This window comes from Coregonus lavaretus (genome assembly GCF_964263955.1).
Source record: "Coregonus lavaretus genome assembly, contig: SUPER_35_unloc_2, whole genome shotgun sequence".
Classification (NCBI taxonomy): Eukaryota; Metazoa; Chordata; class Actinopteri; order Salmoniformes; family Salmonidae; genus Coregonus; species Coregonus lavaretus.
Window position 1 is genome coordinate 4083785 of NW_028167180.1, and position 17108 is coordinate 4100892.

The 17108-nt window shown below is 41.7% G+C and overlaps 1 protein-coding gene across 1 annotated transcript in view; it reads left to right on the forward strand.

The window, feature by feature from the left end:
• The first annotated feature begins 553 nt into the window (after positions 1–553).
• LOC311110108 (interferon-induced very large GTPase 1-like) overlaps positions 554–17108 on the forward strand; it is a 33494-nt gene continuing 16939 nt past the window's right edge. The window contains exons 1-2 of the mRNA XM_084188679.1: positions 554–613; positions 15519–15632. Of these exons, the coding sequence (XP_084044805.1) occupies positions 15559–15632 (74 nt within the window). The 5' untranslated portion in view covers positions 554–613; positions 15519–15558. The remainder of the gene's footprint in view (positions 614–15518; positions 15633–17108) is intronic.

Consider the following 17108-nt stretch of genomic DNA (forward strand, 5'->3'; position numbering starts at 1 on the left):
TTCAAACAAAAAAAAAACGCAGCCCCCTCCACCCGCAAACGACTTCCCGTGGCTATGGTCTCTGTACATCTGAAAGCGTCCCTTCACTCCTTTGATTTCTGCTGTCTCTGCTATAACGTCTCAGGACGTTCAGCTCTACAAAGTCCCCTGTCGCCACCTAAAGGAACAAAGGAGTGATTACAACTATCACAGGAACGCCAAAAAGTTGATACGAATACTGTATAATGTTTTCTGATCTATGTTTGTTTGTATTTTCACTGCATTTAATAACTACGAGCTGAAGACACATTCCCACATTATCAAATCATTTTAATGGACAAATAATATTTTCTTGATAGAGTTTGCGGCGTATGCCAATGCTAAGATGTGTCGTGTTATTTCCAGATGTTTTTAATTAATTTGACCCTATCAATATTTGACACCACAAACGTTTCAAAAATTAGAACTACATATTCTGTCTCTTAGAAAACGTACACCTGTTGTGTTTTTTTAAAGCGGGAGTTGTTTTGTCGAAGTGCTTTCCTGTTAGAAAGTGAGAGTAAATTCGACAACCTTTCTCTATTTCTATGGCTACACCCAGGTTTATTCGACTTGCAAGACAGCAGGAGAAATGGTAGGTTAATATTTTATTATGAAAGTCAGGTGTTAGATTCTTTGGGAGTCGATTCTTATTCAACTCAACGAAACTTTCTTATAATAAAGTCCCGATTTTTCAACTTCTTTCTAATACATGGCAAGTACAAAAATCTAGTACCCCGCTAGGCCCACTGGCATAATGGTGAGTGCGCACAAGGAAGACCACGAAACGTCTTCTCTTTTACACAGCTACCTGACTAAGATATTTAGCAGATATCTTATTATATTTATCCTAAAATAAGAGATACTTATGAGGAAAGAAACAATGGACAATCGTGTGTATTGTATACATACAGTGTATTTCTTCCTAACTTTGATAGGCGGTCATAGGCCTAATTGAGTCCTGTTACATTTTTACAGGTGCATCCGAATACCCATACTTGCGTTCTAAATAGTAGGCATTTTAGGTATGCGAAAATATAACGTTTTATATGTGAAATTTGGAAAATCGACTAAGCTTTAAATGCCAGGATGTTAAACTAATTCCGGCTATAATTCGCTGCACACTGTTGAGGAAGGACGCACTGTACCCAAATGAACGGTGAGTCTAGTATGTTGATATTTGTTGTTACTGCATACATTTTTAGTAAACAGTACGTTTCTAAATAGTATATAGTACGATTAGTAATACACATTATGTCGTTTTAGTAAGTATTTCGGATACGACCTATGACTCCCAGCCAACCTTAACAAAATGGATTCATAAAAACTTAGCCACTTTGGTTTTGCGTTGGGCCATAGAGATATACAGCAGAGGCAGCTCTGTTGATGCTATCTCCTTTTAAAAGTAGTACACTGGCTGATCCATCCCGATGACCCGGCTGGACACAACAGGGTCACCAGGAAGGATAGGCCAATGAAGGTGGAAGTCCCACCCAGTTGAATACGTTAAAATGGTGGAACTGCTGCTCATGCTAATTCAGACCAGGATATACTTTTCCTAGCAGGTTAGGAGAAATACTCCGCAGGTTAGTATAATTACCGTAGTAGGTTGGGAAAGTTAGGTTAAAGTTAAGTAAAAGGTTAGGTTTAATTAAAATGCAAAAATTAACTTTTGACTTCAAATTGACATAAACTGTATACCGTCTAGCCATGACCAGGTTGGGGCGGATTGGTGCCCCCCTAGGGATAATACAATTTCCTAAAAGAGGACTGACACGAAAAAGACAACTAAATAACATAATTACATATTCACTATGTAATTATGCTACATTGCTTTTTATTTTATTTTTTATAATAATAATAATTAAAACAAAAAAAAAACATTCAGCCTTTACTGCTTTTCACAGTTGCTTTACAGGATGTCATTATAATGTCAATTTAAATCCCCAGCACAGCAGGCCAACAGTAAGCCTACTCTGCTTTTGTGTTTAAACGTTTTAATATAATGGTATTTACTCTTCTTATTTACAGATTGATATGGGACCAGACCAGTCCTCTTCAGGATTGTGAGGCCTCCTCTCTGAGAGTTATAATGAGTTATCATCAGGGGGCTGAGGGTGGTGCCATCCCTAAAGAAAGACAGAAGGATGGGTCACGAAACAAGGATCTTGATGAGACCATGGACCCTGAAATGAGGTGTGTCTCTGTGTGGTGTGTGTGTGGGGTGTGTGTGTCCGTCGATTGGAGCACGTTGCACTTCTAATGTTTACTACGAGGTATTTTGTTCAACCTGTAGAACTTTGTTTATATTCGCGCCAAGCACCATTTTGTATTATTTTGTTTCAGTACTGTATAATTTATCAATGTTACTGTGTTCATTCAAATATATAGTTCTCACGGCGTGACGTGGATGCATCGGAGAAAAATACATGCAAGGCAATAAACGCCTGTTTCAAGGAACCAACCTGTGTCTGTTGTCGTGAAGAGAGCTACAATTACTATAATAAACAGTTATCCTGACAATTACTACAATACACAGTTATCCTGATGATAAATATTATAATAAACTGTTATCCTGATAATTACTATAATAAACAGTTATCCTGATAATTACTATAACACACAGTTATCATGATGATACTTATTATAATATCTGATGTAGTTATCAGGATAATGGTTTATTATAGTAATTATCAGGATAACTGTGTGTTATAGTAATGATCAGGATAACTGTGTGTTATAGTAATTATCAGGATAGCTGTTTATTATAATAATTATCAAGATAACTGTGTATTATAGTAATTGTCAGGATAACTGTGTGTTATAGTAATTATCAGGATAACTGTGTGTTATAGTAATGATCAGGATAACTGTGTATTATAGTAATTGTCAGGATAACTGTGTGTTATAGTAATGATCAGGATAACTGTTTATTGTAGTAATTGTCAGGATAACTGTGTGTTATAGTAATGATCAGGATAACTGTGTATTATAGTAATTGTCAGCATAACTGTTTATTATAGTAATTGTCAGCATAACTGTTTATTATAGTAATTGTCAGCATAACTGTTTATTATAGTAATTGTCAGGATAACTGTTTATTATAGTAATTGTCAGGATAACTGTTTATTATAGTAATTGTAGCTCTCTTCACGACAACAGACACAGGTTGGTTCCTTGAAACAGGCGTTTATTGCCTTGCATGTCTTTTTCTCCGATGCATCCACGTCACGCCGTGAGAACTATATATTTGAATGAACACAGTAACGTTGATAAATTATACAGTACTGAAACAAAAGAATACAAAATGGTGCTTGGCGCGAATATGAACAAAGTTCTACAGGTTGAACAAAATACCTCGTAGGCTGCTTGTCCTGAAAAGAGGTTATTGAATCCGTAAAGTCCCTTGAAAGTCCCTTTACTGTCTTGCTTGGCCTCTGCCATCAACAATTATAACTCAGACTGAGATCTGCTTAAGTTAGATTGCACACAGTCAATTAACAAATTCCGTAGCAGTAACACAACAGAGAACGTTAGTTTCGGGATGGAACATAAAAACACAAACAATGGCCTAAAGTTAATTTGACCTGTTACATCACATTTAAATTCTTACCTATACATCAATAAATCATTTATTTATTTACTACATCAAATAAACCATGAATTATGTATTAATCATGCATTGTGAACACAGCATCTATGTAACACCACTTACAGTAATGATCAGGATAACTCTCTAGTATAGTAATTATCTGGATAACTGTATTATAGTAATTATCAGGATAACTGTGTATTATAGTAATTATCAGGATAACTGTGTATTATAGTAATTATCAGGATAACTGTGTATTATAGTAATGATCAGGATAACTCTTTAGTATAGTAATGATCAGGATAGCTGTTTATTATCGTAATTATCAGGATAACTGTTTATTATAGTAATGATCAGGATAGCTGTTTATTATAGTAATTATCAGGATAACTGTTTATTATAGTAATGATCAGGATAACTGTTTATTATAGTAATGATCAGGATAGCTGTTTATTATAGTAATTATCAGGATAGCTGTTTATTATAGTAATGATCAGTATAACTGTTTATTATTGTAATGATCAGGATAGCTGTTTATTATAGTAATTATCAGGATAACTGTTTATTATAGTAATGATCAGGATAACTGTTTATTATAGTACATACTGACAAAACATGGTATAGTAATAGATTAAATTGGAAAATGCATTTGGAAAATGATAATTCAATTCCAACTGTATGCTGTTTCCAGTCAGATAATGGTGGAGCTCAGTTTCCCCTAATTTAACCCCTGCAGTATGCACTGCAGTCTTTCATTTCAATCAAACTAATACTCTATTTGTGTTCACCACAGGGGTTGGAACTGAAATTATTTTCCAATCGTTTCTTTCTGAAGTGTAGGGCTCGAGATGTGACTTACATTTTGCGGGATGGAGAGAGAGTGAGAGAGAGAGGTGCTGCCTTGATGTGCTCGGCATTATAATGTGTTTAGGATATTAGTAGTAGGCCTATCATTACTTCAATTACATAATTATATGCTAGCTAGATGCAGTGCCTTCAGAAAGTATTCATACCCTTTGATTTATACCCCGTTTTGTTGTTACAGCCTTAATTAAAAAATGATTACATTTATTTTTGTTCTCATGCATCTGCATACAATACCCATAATAACATAATGACCCATAATGATTATTTTTGCAAATGTATTGAAAATTAAATACAGAAATAACTAATTTATGGTGCATTCGGAAAGAATTCAGACCTCTTGACTTTTTCCACATTTTTGTTATGTTACAGCCTTATTCTAAAATTTATTAAATTGTCGTCCACCCCCCCCCCCATGAAATACCATCATTTTTTAATTATTTTTTTCACCTTTATTTAACCAGGTAAGCCAGTTGAGAACAGGTTCTCATTTACAACTGCGACCTGGCCAAGATAAAGCAAAGCAGTGCAATAAAACAACACAGAGTTACATATGGGGTAAAAAAAACATAAAGTCAAAAATACAACAGAAAAGATATATACAGTGTGTGCAAATGTAGCAAGTTATGGAGGTAAGGCAATAAATAGGCTATAGTGCAAAATAATTACAATAGTATTAACACTGGAATGCTAGATGTGCAAGAGATTATGTGCAAATAGAGATACTGGGGTGCAAAAGAGCAAAATAAATAACAATATAGGGATGAGGTAGTTGGGTGGGCTAATTTCAGATGGGCTGTGTACAGGTGCAGTGACCGGTAAGGTGCTCTGACAACTGATGCTTAAAGTTATTGAGGGAGATAAGAGTCTCCAGCTTCAGAGATTTTTGCAATTCGTTCCAGTCATTGGCAGCAGAGAACTGGAAGGAATGGCGGACAAAGGAGGTGTTGGCTTTGGGAATGACCAGTGAGATATACCTGCTGGAGCGCAGACTACGGGTGGGTGTTGCTATGGTGACCAATGAGCTAAGATAAGGATGGGATTTGCCTAGCAGTGATTTATAGATGGCCTGGAGCCAGTGGGTTTGACGACAAACATGTAGTGAGGACCAGCCAACAAGAGCGTACAGGTCATAGTGGTGGGTAGTGTATGGGGCTTTGGAGACAAAACGGATGGCACTGTGATAGACTACATCCAATTTGCTGAGTAGAGTGTTGGAGGCTATTTTGTAAATGACATCGCCGAAGTCAAGGATCAGTAGGATAGTCAGTTTTACGAGGGCATTTTTGGCAGCATGAGTGAAGGAGGCTTTGTTGCGAAATAGGAAGCCGATTCTAGGTTTAACTTTGGATTGGAGATTCTTTATGTGAGTCTGGAAGGAGAGTTTACAGTCTAACCAGACACCTAGGTATTTGTAGTTGTCCACATACTCTAGGTCAGACCCGTCGAGAGTGGTGATTCTACCGGTCAAAAGTTTTAGAACACCTACTCATTCAAGGGTTTTTCTTTATTTTTACTATTGTCTTAAAGTAATGATGGACTGTCGTTTCTCTTTGCTTACTTGAGCTGTTCTTGCCATAATATGGACTTGGTCTTTTACCAAATAGGGCTATCTTCTGTATACCCCCCTACCTTGTCACAACTCAACTGATTGGCTCAAACGCATTAAGAAGGAAATAAATTCCACAAATTAACTTTTAACAAGGCACACCTGTTAATTGAAATGCATTCCAGCTGACTACCTCATGAAGGTGGTTGAGAGAATGCCAAGAGTGTGCAAAGCTGTCATTAAGGCAAAGGGTGGCTACTTTGAAGAATCTCAAATATAAAATATATTTTGGTTTGTTTAACACTTTTTTGGTTACTACATGATTCCATATGTGTTATTTCATAGTTTAAATGTCTTCACTATTATTCTACAATGTAGAAAATAGTAAAAATAAAGAAAAACCTTGGAATGAGTAGGTGTGTCCAAACTTTTGACTGGTACTATATATAGTGGGGAGAACAAGTATTTGATACACTGCCGATTTTGCAGGTTTTCCTACTTACAAAGCATGTAGAGGTCTGTAATTTTATATCATAGGTACACTTCAACTGTGAGAGACGGAATCTAAAACAAAAATCCAGAAAATCACATTGTATGATTTTTAAGTAATTAATTTGCATTTTATTGCATGACATAAGTATTTGATCACCTACCAACCAGTAAGAATTCCGGCTCTCACAGACCTGTTAGTTTTTCTTTAAGAAGCCCTCCTGTTCTCCACTCATTACCTGTATTAACTGCACCTGTTTGAACTCGTTACCTGTATAAAAGACACCTGTCCACACACTCAATCAAACAGACTCTAACCGCTCCACAATGGCCAAGACCAGAGAGCTGTGTAAGGACATCAGGGATAAAATTGTAGACCTGCACAAGGCTGGGATGGGCTAGAGGACAATAGGCAAGCAGCTTGGTGAGAAGGCAACAACTGTTGGCGCAATTATTAGAAAATGGAAGAAGTTCAAGATGACGGTCAATCACCCTCGGTCTGGGGCTCCATGCAAGATCTCACCTCGTGGGGCATCAATGATCATGAGGAAGGTGAGGGATCAGCCCAGAACTGCATGGCAGGACCTGGTCAATGACCTGAAGTGAGCTGGGACCACAGTCTCAAAGAAAACCATTAGTAACACACTACGCCGTCATGGATTAAAATCCTGCAGCGCACGCAAGGTCCCCCTGCTCAAGCCAGCGCATGTCCAGGCCTGTCTGAAGTTTGCCAATGACCATCTGGATGATCTAGAGGAGGAATGGGAGAAGGTCATGTGGTCTGATGAGACAAAAATAGAGCTTTTTGGTCTAAACTCCACTTGCCGTGTTTGGAGGAAGAAGAAGGATGAGTACAACCCAAAGAACACCATCCCAACCGTGAAGCATGGAGGTGGAAACATCATTCTTTGGGGATGCTTTTCTGCAAAGGGGACAGGACGACTGCACCGTATTGAGAGGAGGATGGATGGGGCCATGTATCGCGAGATCTTGGCCAACAACCTCCTTCCCTCAGTAAGAGCATTGAAGATGGGTCGTTGCTGGGTCTTCCAGCATGACAACGACCCGAAACACACAGCCAGGGCAACTAAGGAGTGGCTCCGTAAGAAGCATCTCAAGGTCCTGGAGTGGCCTAGCCAGTCTCCAGACCTGAACCCAATAGACAATCTTTGGAGGGAGCTGAAAGTCCGTATTGCCCAGCGACAGCCCCGAAACCTGAAGGATCTGGAGAAGGTCTGTATGGAGGAGTGGGCCAAAATCCCTGCTGCAGTGTGTGCAAACTTGGTCAAGACCTACAGGAAACGTATGATCTCTGTAATTGCAAACAAAGGTTTCTGTACCAAATATTAAGTTCTGCTTTTCTGATGTATCAAATACTTATGTCATGCAATAAAATGCAAATTAATTTCTTAAAAATCCTACAATGTGATTTTCTGGATTTTTGTTTTAGATTCCGTCTCTCACAGTTGAAGTGTACCTATGATAAAAATTACAGACCTCTACATTGTCACACCCTGGTTCTGGGACTCTATATGTTGAGCCAGGGTGTGTTCATTCTATGTGTTATATTTCTATGTTGGGAGTTCTAGTTTTTTTTTTTCTATGTTGGCCTGAGTGACTCCCAATCAGAGGCAACGAGTTCAGCTGTGGCTGGTTGTCTCTGATTGGGAGCCATATTAAAACTGTCTGTTTTCCCTTTGTGTTTGTGGGTTCTTGTGTCTAGTTGGTTGTGTTAGACCGTGAACTGTCACGTTATCGTTTTGTTGTTTTTGTCGTGTTTCGCTCAATAAAGAGTATGTTTGCCTGCAACGCTGCGCCTTGGTCCTCATCTCTTACCGACGATCGTGACAGAAGAACCCACCATCACAGGACCAAGCAGCGTGTCTAGGAGCAGGCGGCCTGGACGTGGGAGCAGATCTTAGACGGGCAGGGGTCCTGGACCTGGGAGGAAATCCTGGCCGGGATGGATCGCCGGCCATGGAGTGAGACAGTAGAGAGGCGACGAAGAGAGGAGCAACGGCATGATCAGTGTCGTAGTCGGACGGTCGAGAGGCAACCCCAAGAAATGTTTAGGGGGGGGGCACAGGGCATGGACGACGGGGCTGACGGAGGCAGAAAAGGGGCATATTCAGAAGGCCACCAGGTTACGGGGGCCACTGGTCAAAGTAGAGAAAGAAGGTTTAGAGGCACGGCGAGAGGTACTGGGGTGTGTTACCAGTCCGGTCCGGCCCGTTCCAGATCCCGGGGTAGAGCCAGTGGTGTGTGTCCCCAGTACGGTCCGGCCTGTTACGGCCCCTCGCACCAAATGTACGGTGCGCGTCGCCAGCCCGGCCCGGCCTGTTCCTGCCACTCGCACCAAGCCTACGGTGTGCGTCGCCAGCCTGGTCCGGCCTGTCCCTGCTCCTCGCACCAAGCCTACGGTGTGCGTCGCCAGCCCGGTCCGGCCTGTCCCTGCTCCACGCACCAAGCCTACGGTGTGCGTCGCCAGCCCGGTCCGGCCTGTCCCTGCTCCTCGCACCAAGCCTACGGTGTGCGTCGCCAGCCCGGTCCGGCCTGTCCCTGCTCCTCGCACCAAGCCTACGGTGTGCGTCGGCAGCCCGGTTCGGCCTGTCCCTGCTCCACGCACCAAGCCTACGGTGTGCGTCGCCAGCCCGGTCCGGCCTGTCCCTGCTCCTCGCACCAAGCCTACGGTGTGCGTCGCCAGCCCGGTCCGGCCTGTCCCTGCTCCACGCACCAAGCCTACGGTGTGCGTCGCCAGCCCGGTCCGGCCTGTCCCTGCTCCACGCACCAAGCCTACGGTGTGCGTCGCCAGCCCGGTCCGGCCTGTCCCTGCTCCACGCACCAAGCCTACGGTGTGCGTCGCCAGCCCGGTCCGGCCTGTCCCTGCTTCTCGCACCAAGCCTACGGTGTGCGTCGCCAGCCCGGTCCGGCCTGTCCCTGCTCCACGCACCAAGCCTACGGTGTGCGTCGCCAGCCCGGCCCGGCCTGTTCCTGCTCCTAGCACTAAGCCTACGGTGCGCGTCGCCAGACCGGTCCGGCCTGTGCCTGCTCCTCGCACCAAGCCTACGGTGTGCGTCGCCAGCCCGGCCCGGCCTGTTCCTGCCACTCGCACCAAGGCTACGGTGCGCGTCGCCGGCCCGGCCCGGCCTGTTCCTGCTACTCGCACCAAGCCAGGGGTGCGAGAAGTCAGCCTGGTAAGGCCCGTTCCTCCTCCACGCACCAAGCCAGGGGTGCGAGACGTCAGCCTGGTAAGGCCCGTTCCTCCTCCACGCACCAAGCCAGGGGTGCGAGTCGTCAGCCTGGTAAGGCCCGTTCCTCCTCCACGCACCAAGCCAGGGGTGCGAGTCGTCAGCCTGGTAAGGCCCGTTCCTCCTCCACGCACCAAGCCAGGGGTGCGAGTCGTCAGCCTGGTAAGACCCGCTCCTACGATGTCCAGTTCAGCTCCGGCCAGCGGGGCCAGACCGGACCAGGGGCGCTATGGGGGAAGTATTGGAGGGTGGTGGGCAAGCCCGGAGCCAGAACCGCTGCCGAGGAGGAATGCCCACCCAGCCCTCCCCTGTTTTGCTCTGGTTGAGGCGCCGCGCCTTTAGGGGGGGGTACTGTCACACCCTGGTTCTGGGACTCTATATGTTGAGCCAGGGTGTGTTCATTCTATGTGTTATATTTCTATGTTGGGAGTTCTAGTTTGTTTATTTCTATGTTGGCCTGAGTGACTCTCAATCAGAGGCAACGAGTTCAGCTGTGGCTGGTTGTCTCTGATTGGGAGCCATATTTAAACTGTCTGTTTTCCCTTTGTGTTTGTGGGTTCTTGTTTCTAGTTGGTTGTGTTAGACCGTGAACTGTCACGTTATCGTTTTGTTGTTTTTGTCGTGTTTCGCTCAATAAAGAGTATGTTTGCCTGCAACGCTGCGCCTTGGTCCTCATCTCTTACTGACGATCGTGACATACATGCTTTGTAAATAGGAAAATCGTCAGTGTATCAAATACTTGTTCTCCCCACTGTGTGTATGTGTATATATATATATATATATATATATATATATATATATATATATATATATATATATATCTGAGCAATTGTATTAGTATATAATAATATAATATAATTTTGGGGAGCATACAATATACACTGATGTCTGAAATGGCACCTTATATAGTGAACTAAACCGAACAAATATAAACGCAACTTGTAAAGTCTGTAAAGGTCCCATGTTTCATGAGCTGAAATAAAAGATCCCAGAAATCTTCCATACACATAAAAATCTTATTTCTCTCAAATTCTGCACACATTTGCTTACATCCTTGTTAGTGAGCATTTCTCTTTTGCCAAGATAATCCATCCACTTGACAGGTGTGGCATATCAAGAAGCTGATTAAACAGCATGATCATTACACAGGTGCACCTTGTGCTGAGGAAAATAAAAGGCCACTCTAAAATGTGCAGTTTTGTCATACAACACAATGCCACATATGTCTCAAGTTTGGAGGGAGCGTGCAATTGGCATGCTGACTGCAGGAATGTCCACCAGAGCTGTTGCCAGAAAATGTAATGGTAATTTCTCTACCATAAGTTTCCTCCAAAGTCGTTTTAAAATTTGTCAGTTCGTCCAACCGCTTTGTGTGGGTGTTCGGTTATCTGAAGTCAACGTTGTGAACAGATGGTGGCGGTGGGGTTATGGTAAGGTCAGACACAAGCTATGAACACAATTGCATTTTATTGATGTCAATTTGAATGCACAGAGATACTGTGACGAGATCCTGAGGCCCATTGTTGTGCCATTCATCCGCCGCCATCACCTCATGTTACAGCATGATAATGTACGGCCCAATGTCGCAAGGATCTGTACACAATTCCTGGAAGCTGAAAATGTCCCAATTCTTCCATGACCTGCATACTCTGGATCGACGTGTATGACAGCGTGTTCCAGTTCCCGCCAATATCCAGCAACGTAGCACAGCAATTGAAAAGGAGTGGAACAATTTTTTATGCGCTCACTAACTGTAAGTCACTCTGGATAAGAGCGTCTGCTAAAATGTAAATGTAAAATGAGTGGAACATTATTCCACAGGCCACAATCAACAGCCTGATCAACTATATGCGAAGGAGATGTGTTGCGCTGCATGAGGCAAATGGTGGTCACACCAGATATTGACTGGTTTTCTGATCCACGCCCCTAATTTTTTTTGGGGGTGGTATCTGTGACCAACAGATGCATATCTTTATTCCCTGTCATTTAAAATCCATAGATTAGGGCCTAATGAATTTATTTCAATTGACTGATTTCCTTATTTGAACTGTAACTCAGTACAATCTTTGAAATTGTTGCATGTTACATTTATATTTTTGTTTAGTATAGTTCAGTATTTATATTATTTATTTTATACTGTATTTTTCACTCATCTTTATCAAGGGATCGAATCATTCCAGCTGCTACAGGTGTACCTACACCTGCTAGACAATTTGGTTTCCCATACATTATATGACGTTAAATACATACTGTATGTGTAGATACCAATATGCAGTATTTGGGTTACCTACAATGCACAATCCAGTTCTCCATTATAATAATTATTATCAAATTGTGCATTGAATTGCATTGCTCGTGGGAAGGTTGGGAGTTTGATCCCCGGCCTAGTCATACCAAAGACTGTATCGTCTCTGCTTGACACTCAGCATTAAGGAGATAGATTTGGGGTAAGGCCCTCCGATAGACTATCATCCTGTACAGGGGTATACATCAAGCTGCCTCTCGCTACTGAAACAGGAGATAGGCTTTTGCTCTTATGAGTCGTTCCGGCCCTTACAAGCTAATACTCGTGCAAGGCTATTTACTTGACCTACTTATGTCAAAGTTAGGTGAAAACACAACAAAGTTGTTTTATCACATCATGCAACCAACAGGTTTGCTCCATTTATTCATAGTTTCCAGACGCACAAAGAAATTAAGCCAAAGGCAGAATACGCGTAACTCAGAGAGGAAAGTGTCAAATAAGTTCCTTTTAAGTGCATGTATCTCAAGTCTGAATCAGCGGTCTGTCGTGTATGCTGACTGCACCGCGTGTCCTTCTCTCTCCACTTCACTCTTACAGTGCGCAGCTTTTTACCGTAGCTGTCCTTTTGACCTGCGAAGTCTGTTTAGTTTAACCGTAGCTTTTCTCTCCTCTTGACTGGCGAAGTCTCTCATTCAGGTACATGCAGCTCATCTGTCTCACTGCATACTGTAGCACAGTAGCAGCCTGACTATGGCTAGCTGACTACTCTACCACTTTTGCTAGGCGCAGTTGACCAGCCTAAACTGCAGTAAAACGTCCATAAACATCTTATTTAAAGTGGAACTGACAGCGTTTGAATTACTTTGCAGATATGAAACAGACAATCATAATATCAGTCAAAAATATCAAATTCCCAGTTTATGCTACAAAACCAACTTTATAAGTGGTTTCAAAAATAGGTTCTATTTGACAAAAAATTCCATGAAGTACACTAAGCCATTTTTGGCAGAATAGATGGATGCAGTTCAATGCATGATTATATAATTCACAAATACATTTCTTTGTAGTCCAAAACATATTGATTGCCATCAGGTTTTATTGTTTGCGGCCCAAATTGAGGTGAATATATTGATTAAGCTCACCTTGTCCAAGAGACACCAAATACTCAATTAATTCGATTTTTTTGTAAAATTCAGTGTATGTGTGTATGTGAAGAGATTTTAATGAGAGAGTTCATGTTGCTAAAACGCTGTCAGTCCCACTTTAATTTACCTTTATAAGGCAGTTACTTTCTCATCTCAAAATACACTTCTTGACTCTATGTAACTCACGTTAAATGGACTTTTACATGCATGTCCTCTCATTTCATCTCATTCTTCGTTCTCCACTAGATCCACCTCTTTTCTCTGAAAACCTTTTGCAACTTCTCATTGATTGAGAAAAATGTCAATTGATCAGCAAGTGTCTCTTAAAATAACAACGCACGGGATCCCAAATGGCATCACCACATTAAAGATGCACTATGCAGAAAAGCTCCGCCATTTCCTGGTTGCTAACATTCTAATATTTTACCTAATTTCAGTTTGTGACAAAACAAGCAGTCATTGTGTAGAGAATCATTGTACCATCTAAACCACTGTGAAATATATTTTCCATAACCAAAAATATTGTATTTTCAGCTGTTTGAAGCTGGTGTACAAAACCTAAAGTAAAATATACAACAACGAAACTTCAGAATGCAAAGCACAGAAATGGCAGACATAGAACAGATCTACCACTTCTTAGACTTGCTCTTCAACGGGAATAAAATGTCTATAACTTACAATTCTATGTGAATTTTGGTTGGATCTCCCAAAAAGTTACATAATGTAGCTTTAAGTAGTCCATATTTGTTCACCACTCCACATAAGATCATTTATTTTATTAATTTGCATTTTATTCAACTAGTAAACAATAAAATGTGGCTTCTGCTTGTTTCCTAACCCCCCACAACAGTAGCGGTGCCTTTCGTGAAAGCATTTCTTGAACTGCTCGAGCGGAGCGTGGGTAAAATCACTGGGGAAGACAAGCCAGAAAAAAATGCCTTATTAAAGTTATAATCTATGTGTTGTAATAATTGCGTTGTTTGCTCTATAACCCGTTAGTTCATATGCCTTACCATCGTGATACAGTACATTCGGAAAGTATTCAAACCCCTTGATTTTTTTCCACATTTTGTTACGTTAGAGTCTTATTCTAAAATTGATTAAATAAGTTACCGCAAGTCACAAAGAAAACAGGAGCTGCCTCCACTATTCCAGCACCATTTCAACTTTAAAATGTAAACATAATCAAATCACCTATGCTTACTTTAATACAGTGACAACTAAAAGATTCAAAAACAATTTAGTCCAATCAACATAAGCTAAATATCATGTGGCTGTCCATGGTACTGATTTCTCTCTGTGTGAGTGTTTGTGTGCATAAGTCGAAAAAACATGTTGACTAGAGAAACGCCAATGCCATCCTCCTCTCTTTCATGTTGAAGAAACGGTCTATGACTCTGTCATACAGTCCACACTTTTAGTTTTTGTTGTGCTAGGCTACCTGGTTAAAATGCTTGCTTGCTAGCCTAACTTCCTGTCATGGGCAACAATGAGCAAGCTAGTTAACATTAGCCTACTACATCTAGCTAAAAATTGAACTTCCATCCTCTCAGGCCAGGGTCACAACAATGTATGAGGTAATGGTTGGATCAGAATCGCCGTTATAATCATTGGCCAGTACGGAGAATTAAGTAAAACCACAAGTCCAAATCCCTATCTCCATCCATGGCTAATTTAGGAAAGGGACTATTTTAATTAGCTAGCAACCCACCGGAGGACAACAACACAACGAGATGCAACCATTCGAGATGCAAAGTTTTTTTCTGTCACATTACGTTTGGCTTGATGTGATGTGATTGGTGTAAAGGCAAATCCGAACTGGCTTCCCTTCACACTTTTTTGGGGTGTTCCAGGACCATTCACAGTTTAGCTCACTCAGTTTAGCTCAATGCTGATTGGCTAATATGGTATATTTTTCTTTATCAATGGAGGCCTAATGCTCGCTGGCTTCCGTTGCATTCAATGCTACAGGGCGGCAGCAAAGTCATACTCGTTTTATCCAGACAGCATCAGATAGAATGGCCTACACATACAGAGACAGAGGGGCACCGTTTCACTCGCTCAGATGCTTTCTCCGGTGAGGTACATTCAGCCTCTTGCTAATTGAAGGAAAATGATGAAACACAGAGAGACGAAAGATACATTATTTGATATATATTTTTATTTTTGGTACATTTTCGGAGGAAGCATCCATAAATACACGCCACTGCATCACACACACACAACTCTGAGAGGAGCCACTGTGCAGTGACCATGGAGAAGTTGTGTCCTTGAGCAAGGACACAACAGTAGGAGATAGTAGTTATGATCCAACAACAGCCCTGCCAGATCAATTGTGAAAACTTTCAGCATCTTTCTTTGTTCACAGAAACAATTTGAAGCATCTCCAGCTACGTACAGATAGTCATATGTCTATGAGTGACCAGTCAGTGAATTCAAGCATAGACCCAAGTGATGATGGAGACCAAACCAAGGATGAAAGGTAAACCAACAACACATGCATTATTACATGGAGTTGTATGACATACACTACATAACCAAAAGTATGTGGACACATCCTCGTTGAACATCTCACTCCAAAATCATGGGTATTAATATGGAGTTGGTCCCCGCTTTGCTGCTATAACAGCCTCCACTCTTCTGGGAAGGCTTTCCACTAGATGTTGGAACATTGCTGCGGGGACTTGCTTCCATTCAGCCTCAAGAGCATTAGTGAGGTCGGGCACTGATGTTGGGCGATTAGGCCTGGCTCGCAGTCGGCGTTCATCCCAAAGGTGTTCGATCGGGTTGAGGTCAGGGCTCTGTACAGGCCAGTTAAGTTCTTCCACACTGATCTCGACAAACCATTAATGTATGGACTTGGCTTTGTACCCGGGGGCATTGTCATGCTGAAACAGGTAAGGGCCTTCCCCAAACTGTTGCCACAAAGATGGAAGCACAGAATCGTCTAGAATGTCATTGTATGCTGTAGCGTTAAGATTTCCCTTCACTGGAACTAAGGTGCCTGAACCATGAAAAACAGCCCCAGACCATTATTCATCCTCCACCAAACTTTACAGTTGGCACTATGCATTAGGGTATGTAACGTTCTCCTAGCATCTCTGCTTCTTCCAGAGGCAGTTTGGAACTGGGTAGTGAGTGTTATAACCGAGGACAGACAATTTTTACGCGCTTCAGCACTCCGCATTCCCTTTCTGTGAGCTTGTGTGGCCTACCACTTTGCAGGTGAGCTGTTGTTGCTCCTAGACGTTTCCACTTCACAATAACAGCACTTACAGTTGCCTGGGGAAGCTCTAGTAGGGCAGAAATTTGACAAACTGACTTGTTGGAAAGGTGGCATCCTATGATGGTGCCACGTTGAAAGTCACTGAGCTCTTCAGTAAGGCCATTCTACTGCCAATGTTTGTCTATGGATATGGCTGTTTGCTCGATTTTAAACACCTGTCAGCAACTGGTGTGGCTGAAATAGCCGAATCCACTCATTTGAAGGGGTGTCCACATACTTTTAAATACATAGTGTAGCTCTAATGGTTCAAAAATATATATATAACGAACAAAACAGCTGCCTGATGATCTCCAAATCCAACAAGTTTAATTTCCTGAACGACTTACTGTAACTCACTTTACTTCAGAAGACAAGACCTTCAATCCCATAATATGTGGTCACTCACATTTCCATGGAAACTCCTACCAGACACAAGTGCAGTGGCCATCTTGTTTTGATCCTTGTTTTATCCTCTAGGGGAGTCGACGGAAAAATTTGAAAACAAGGCAATTATATGGTTACAATGGCTGAAATAGACATATCCACTAATTTGAAGGCTGTCCACATACTTTTGTATATATAGTGTACGTGATTGACATGTATATAAAGTAAATGTTTCTTGTGAAATTTAAAGTTGCTTGGTAAATCTAATAAGTTAATGTATTTAATGTTTAATGTTTAAGTTTTAATGTG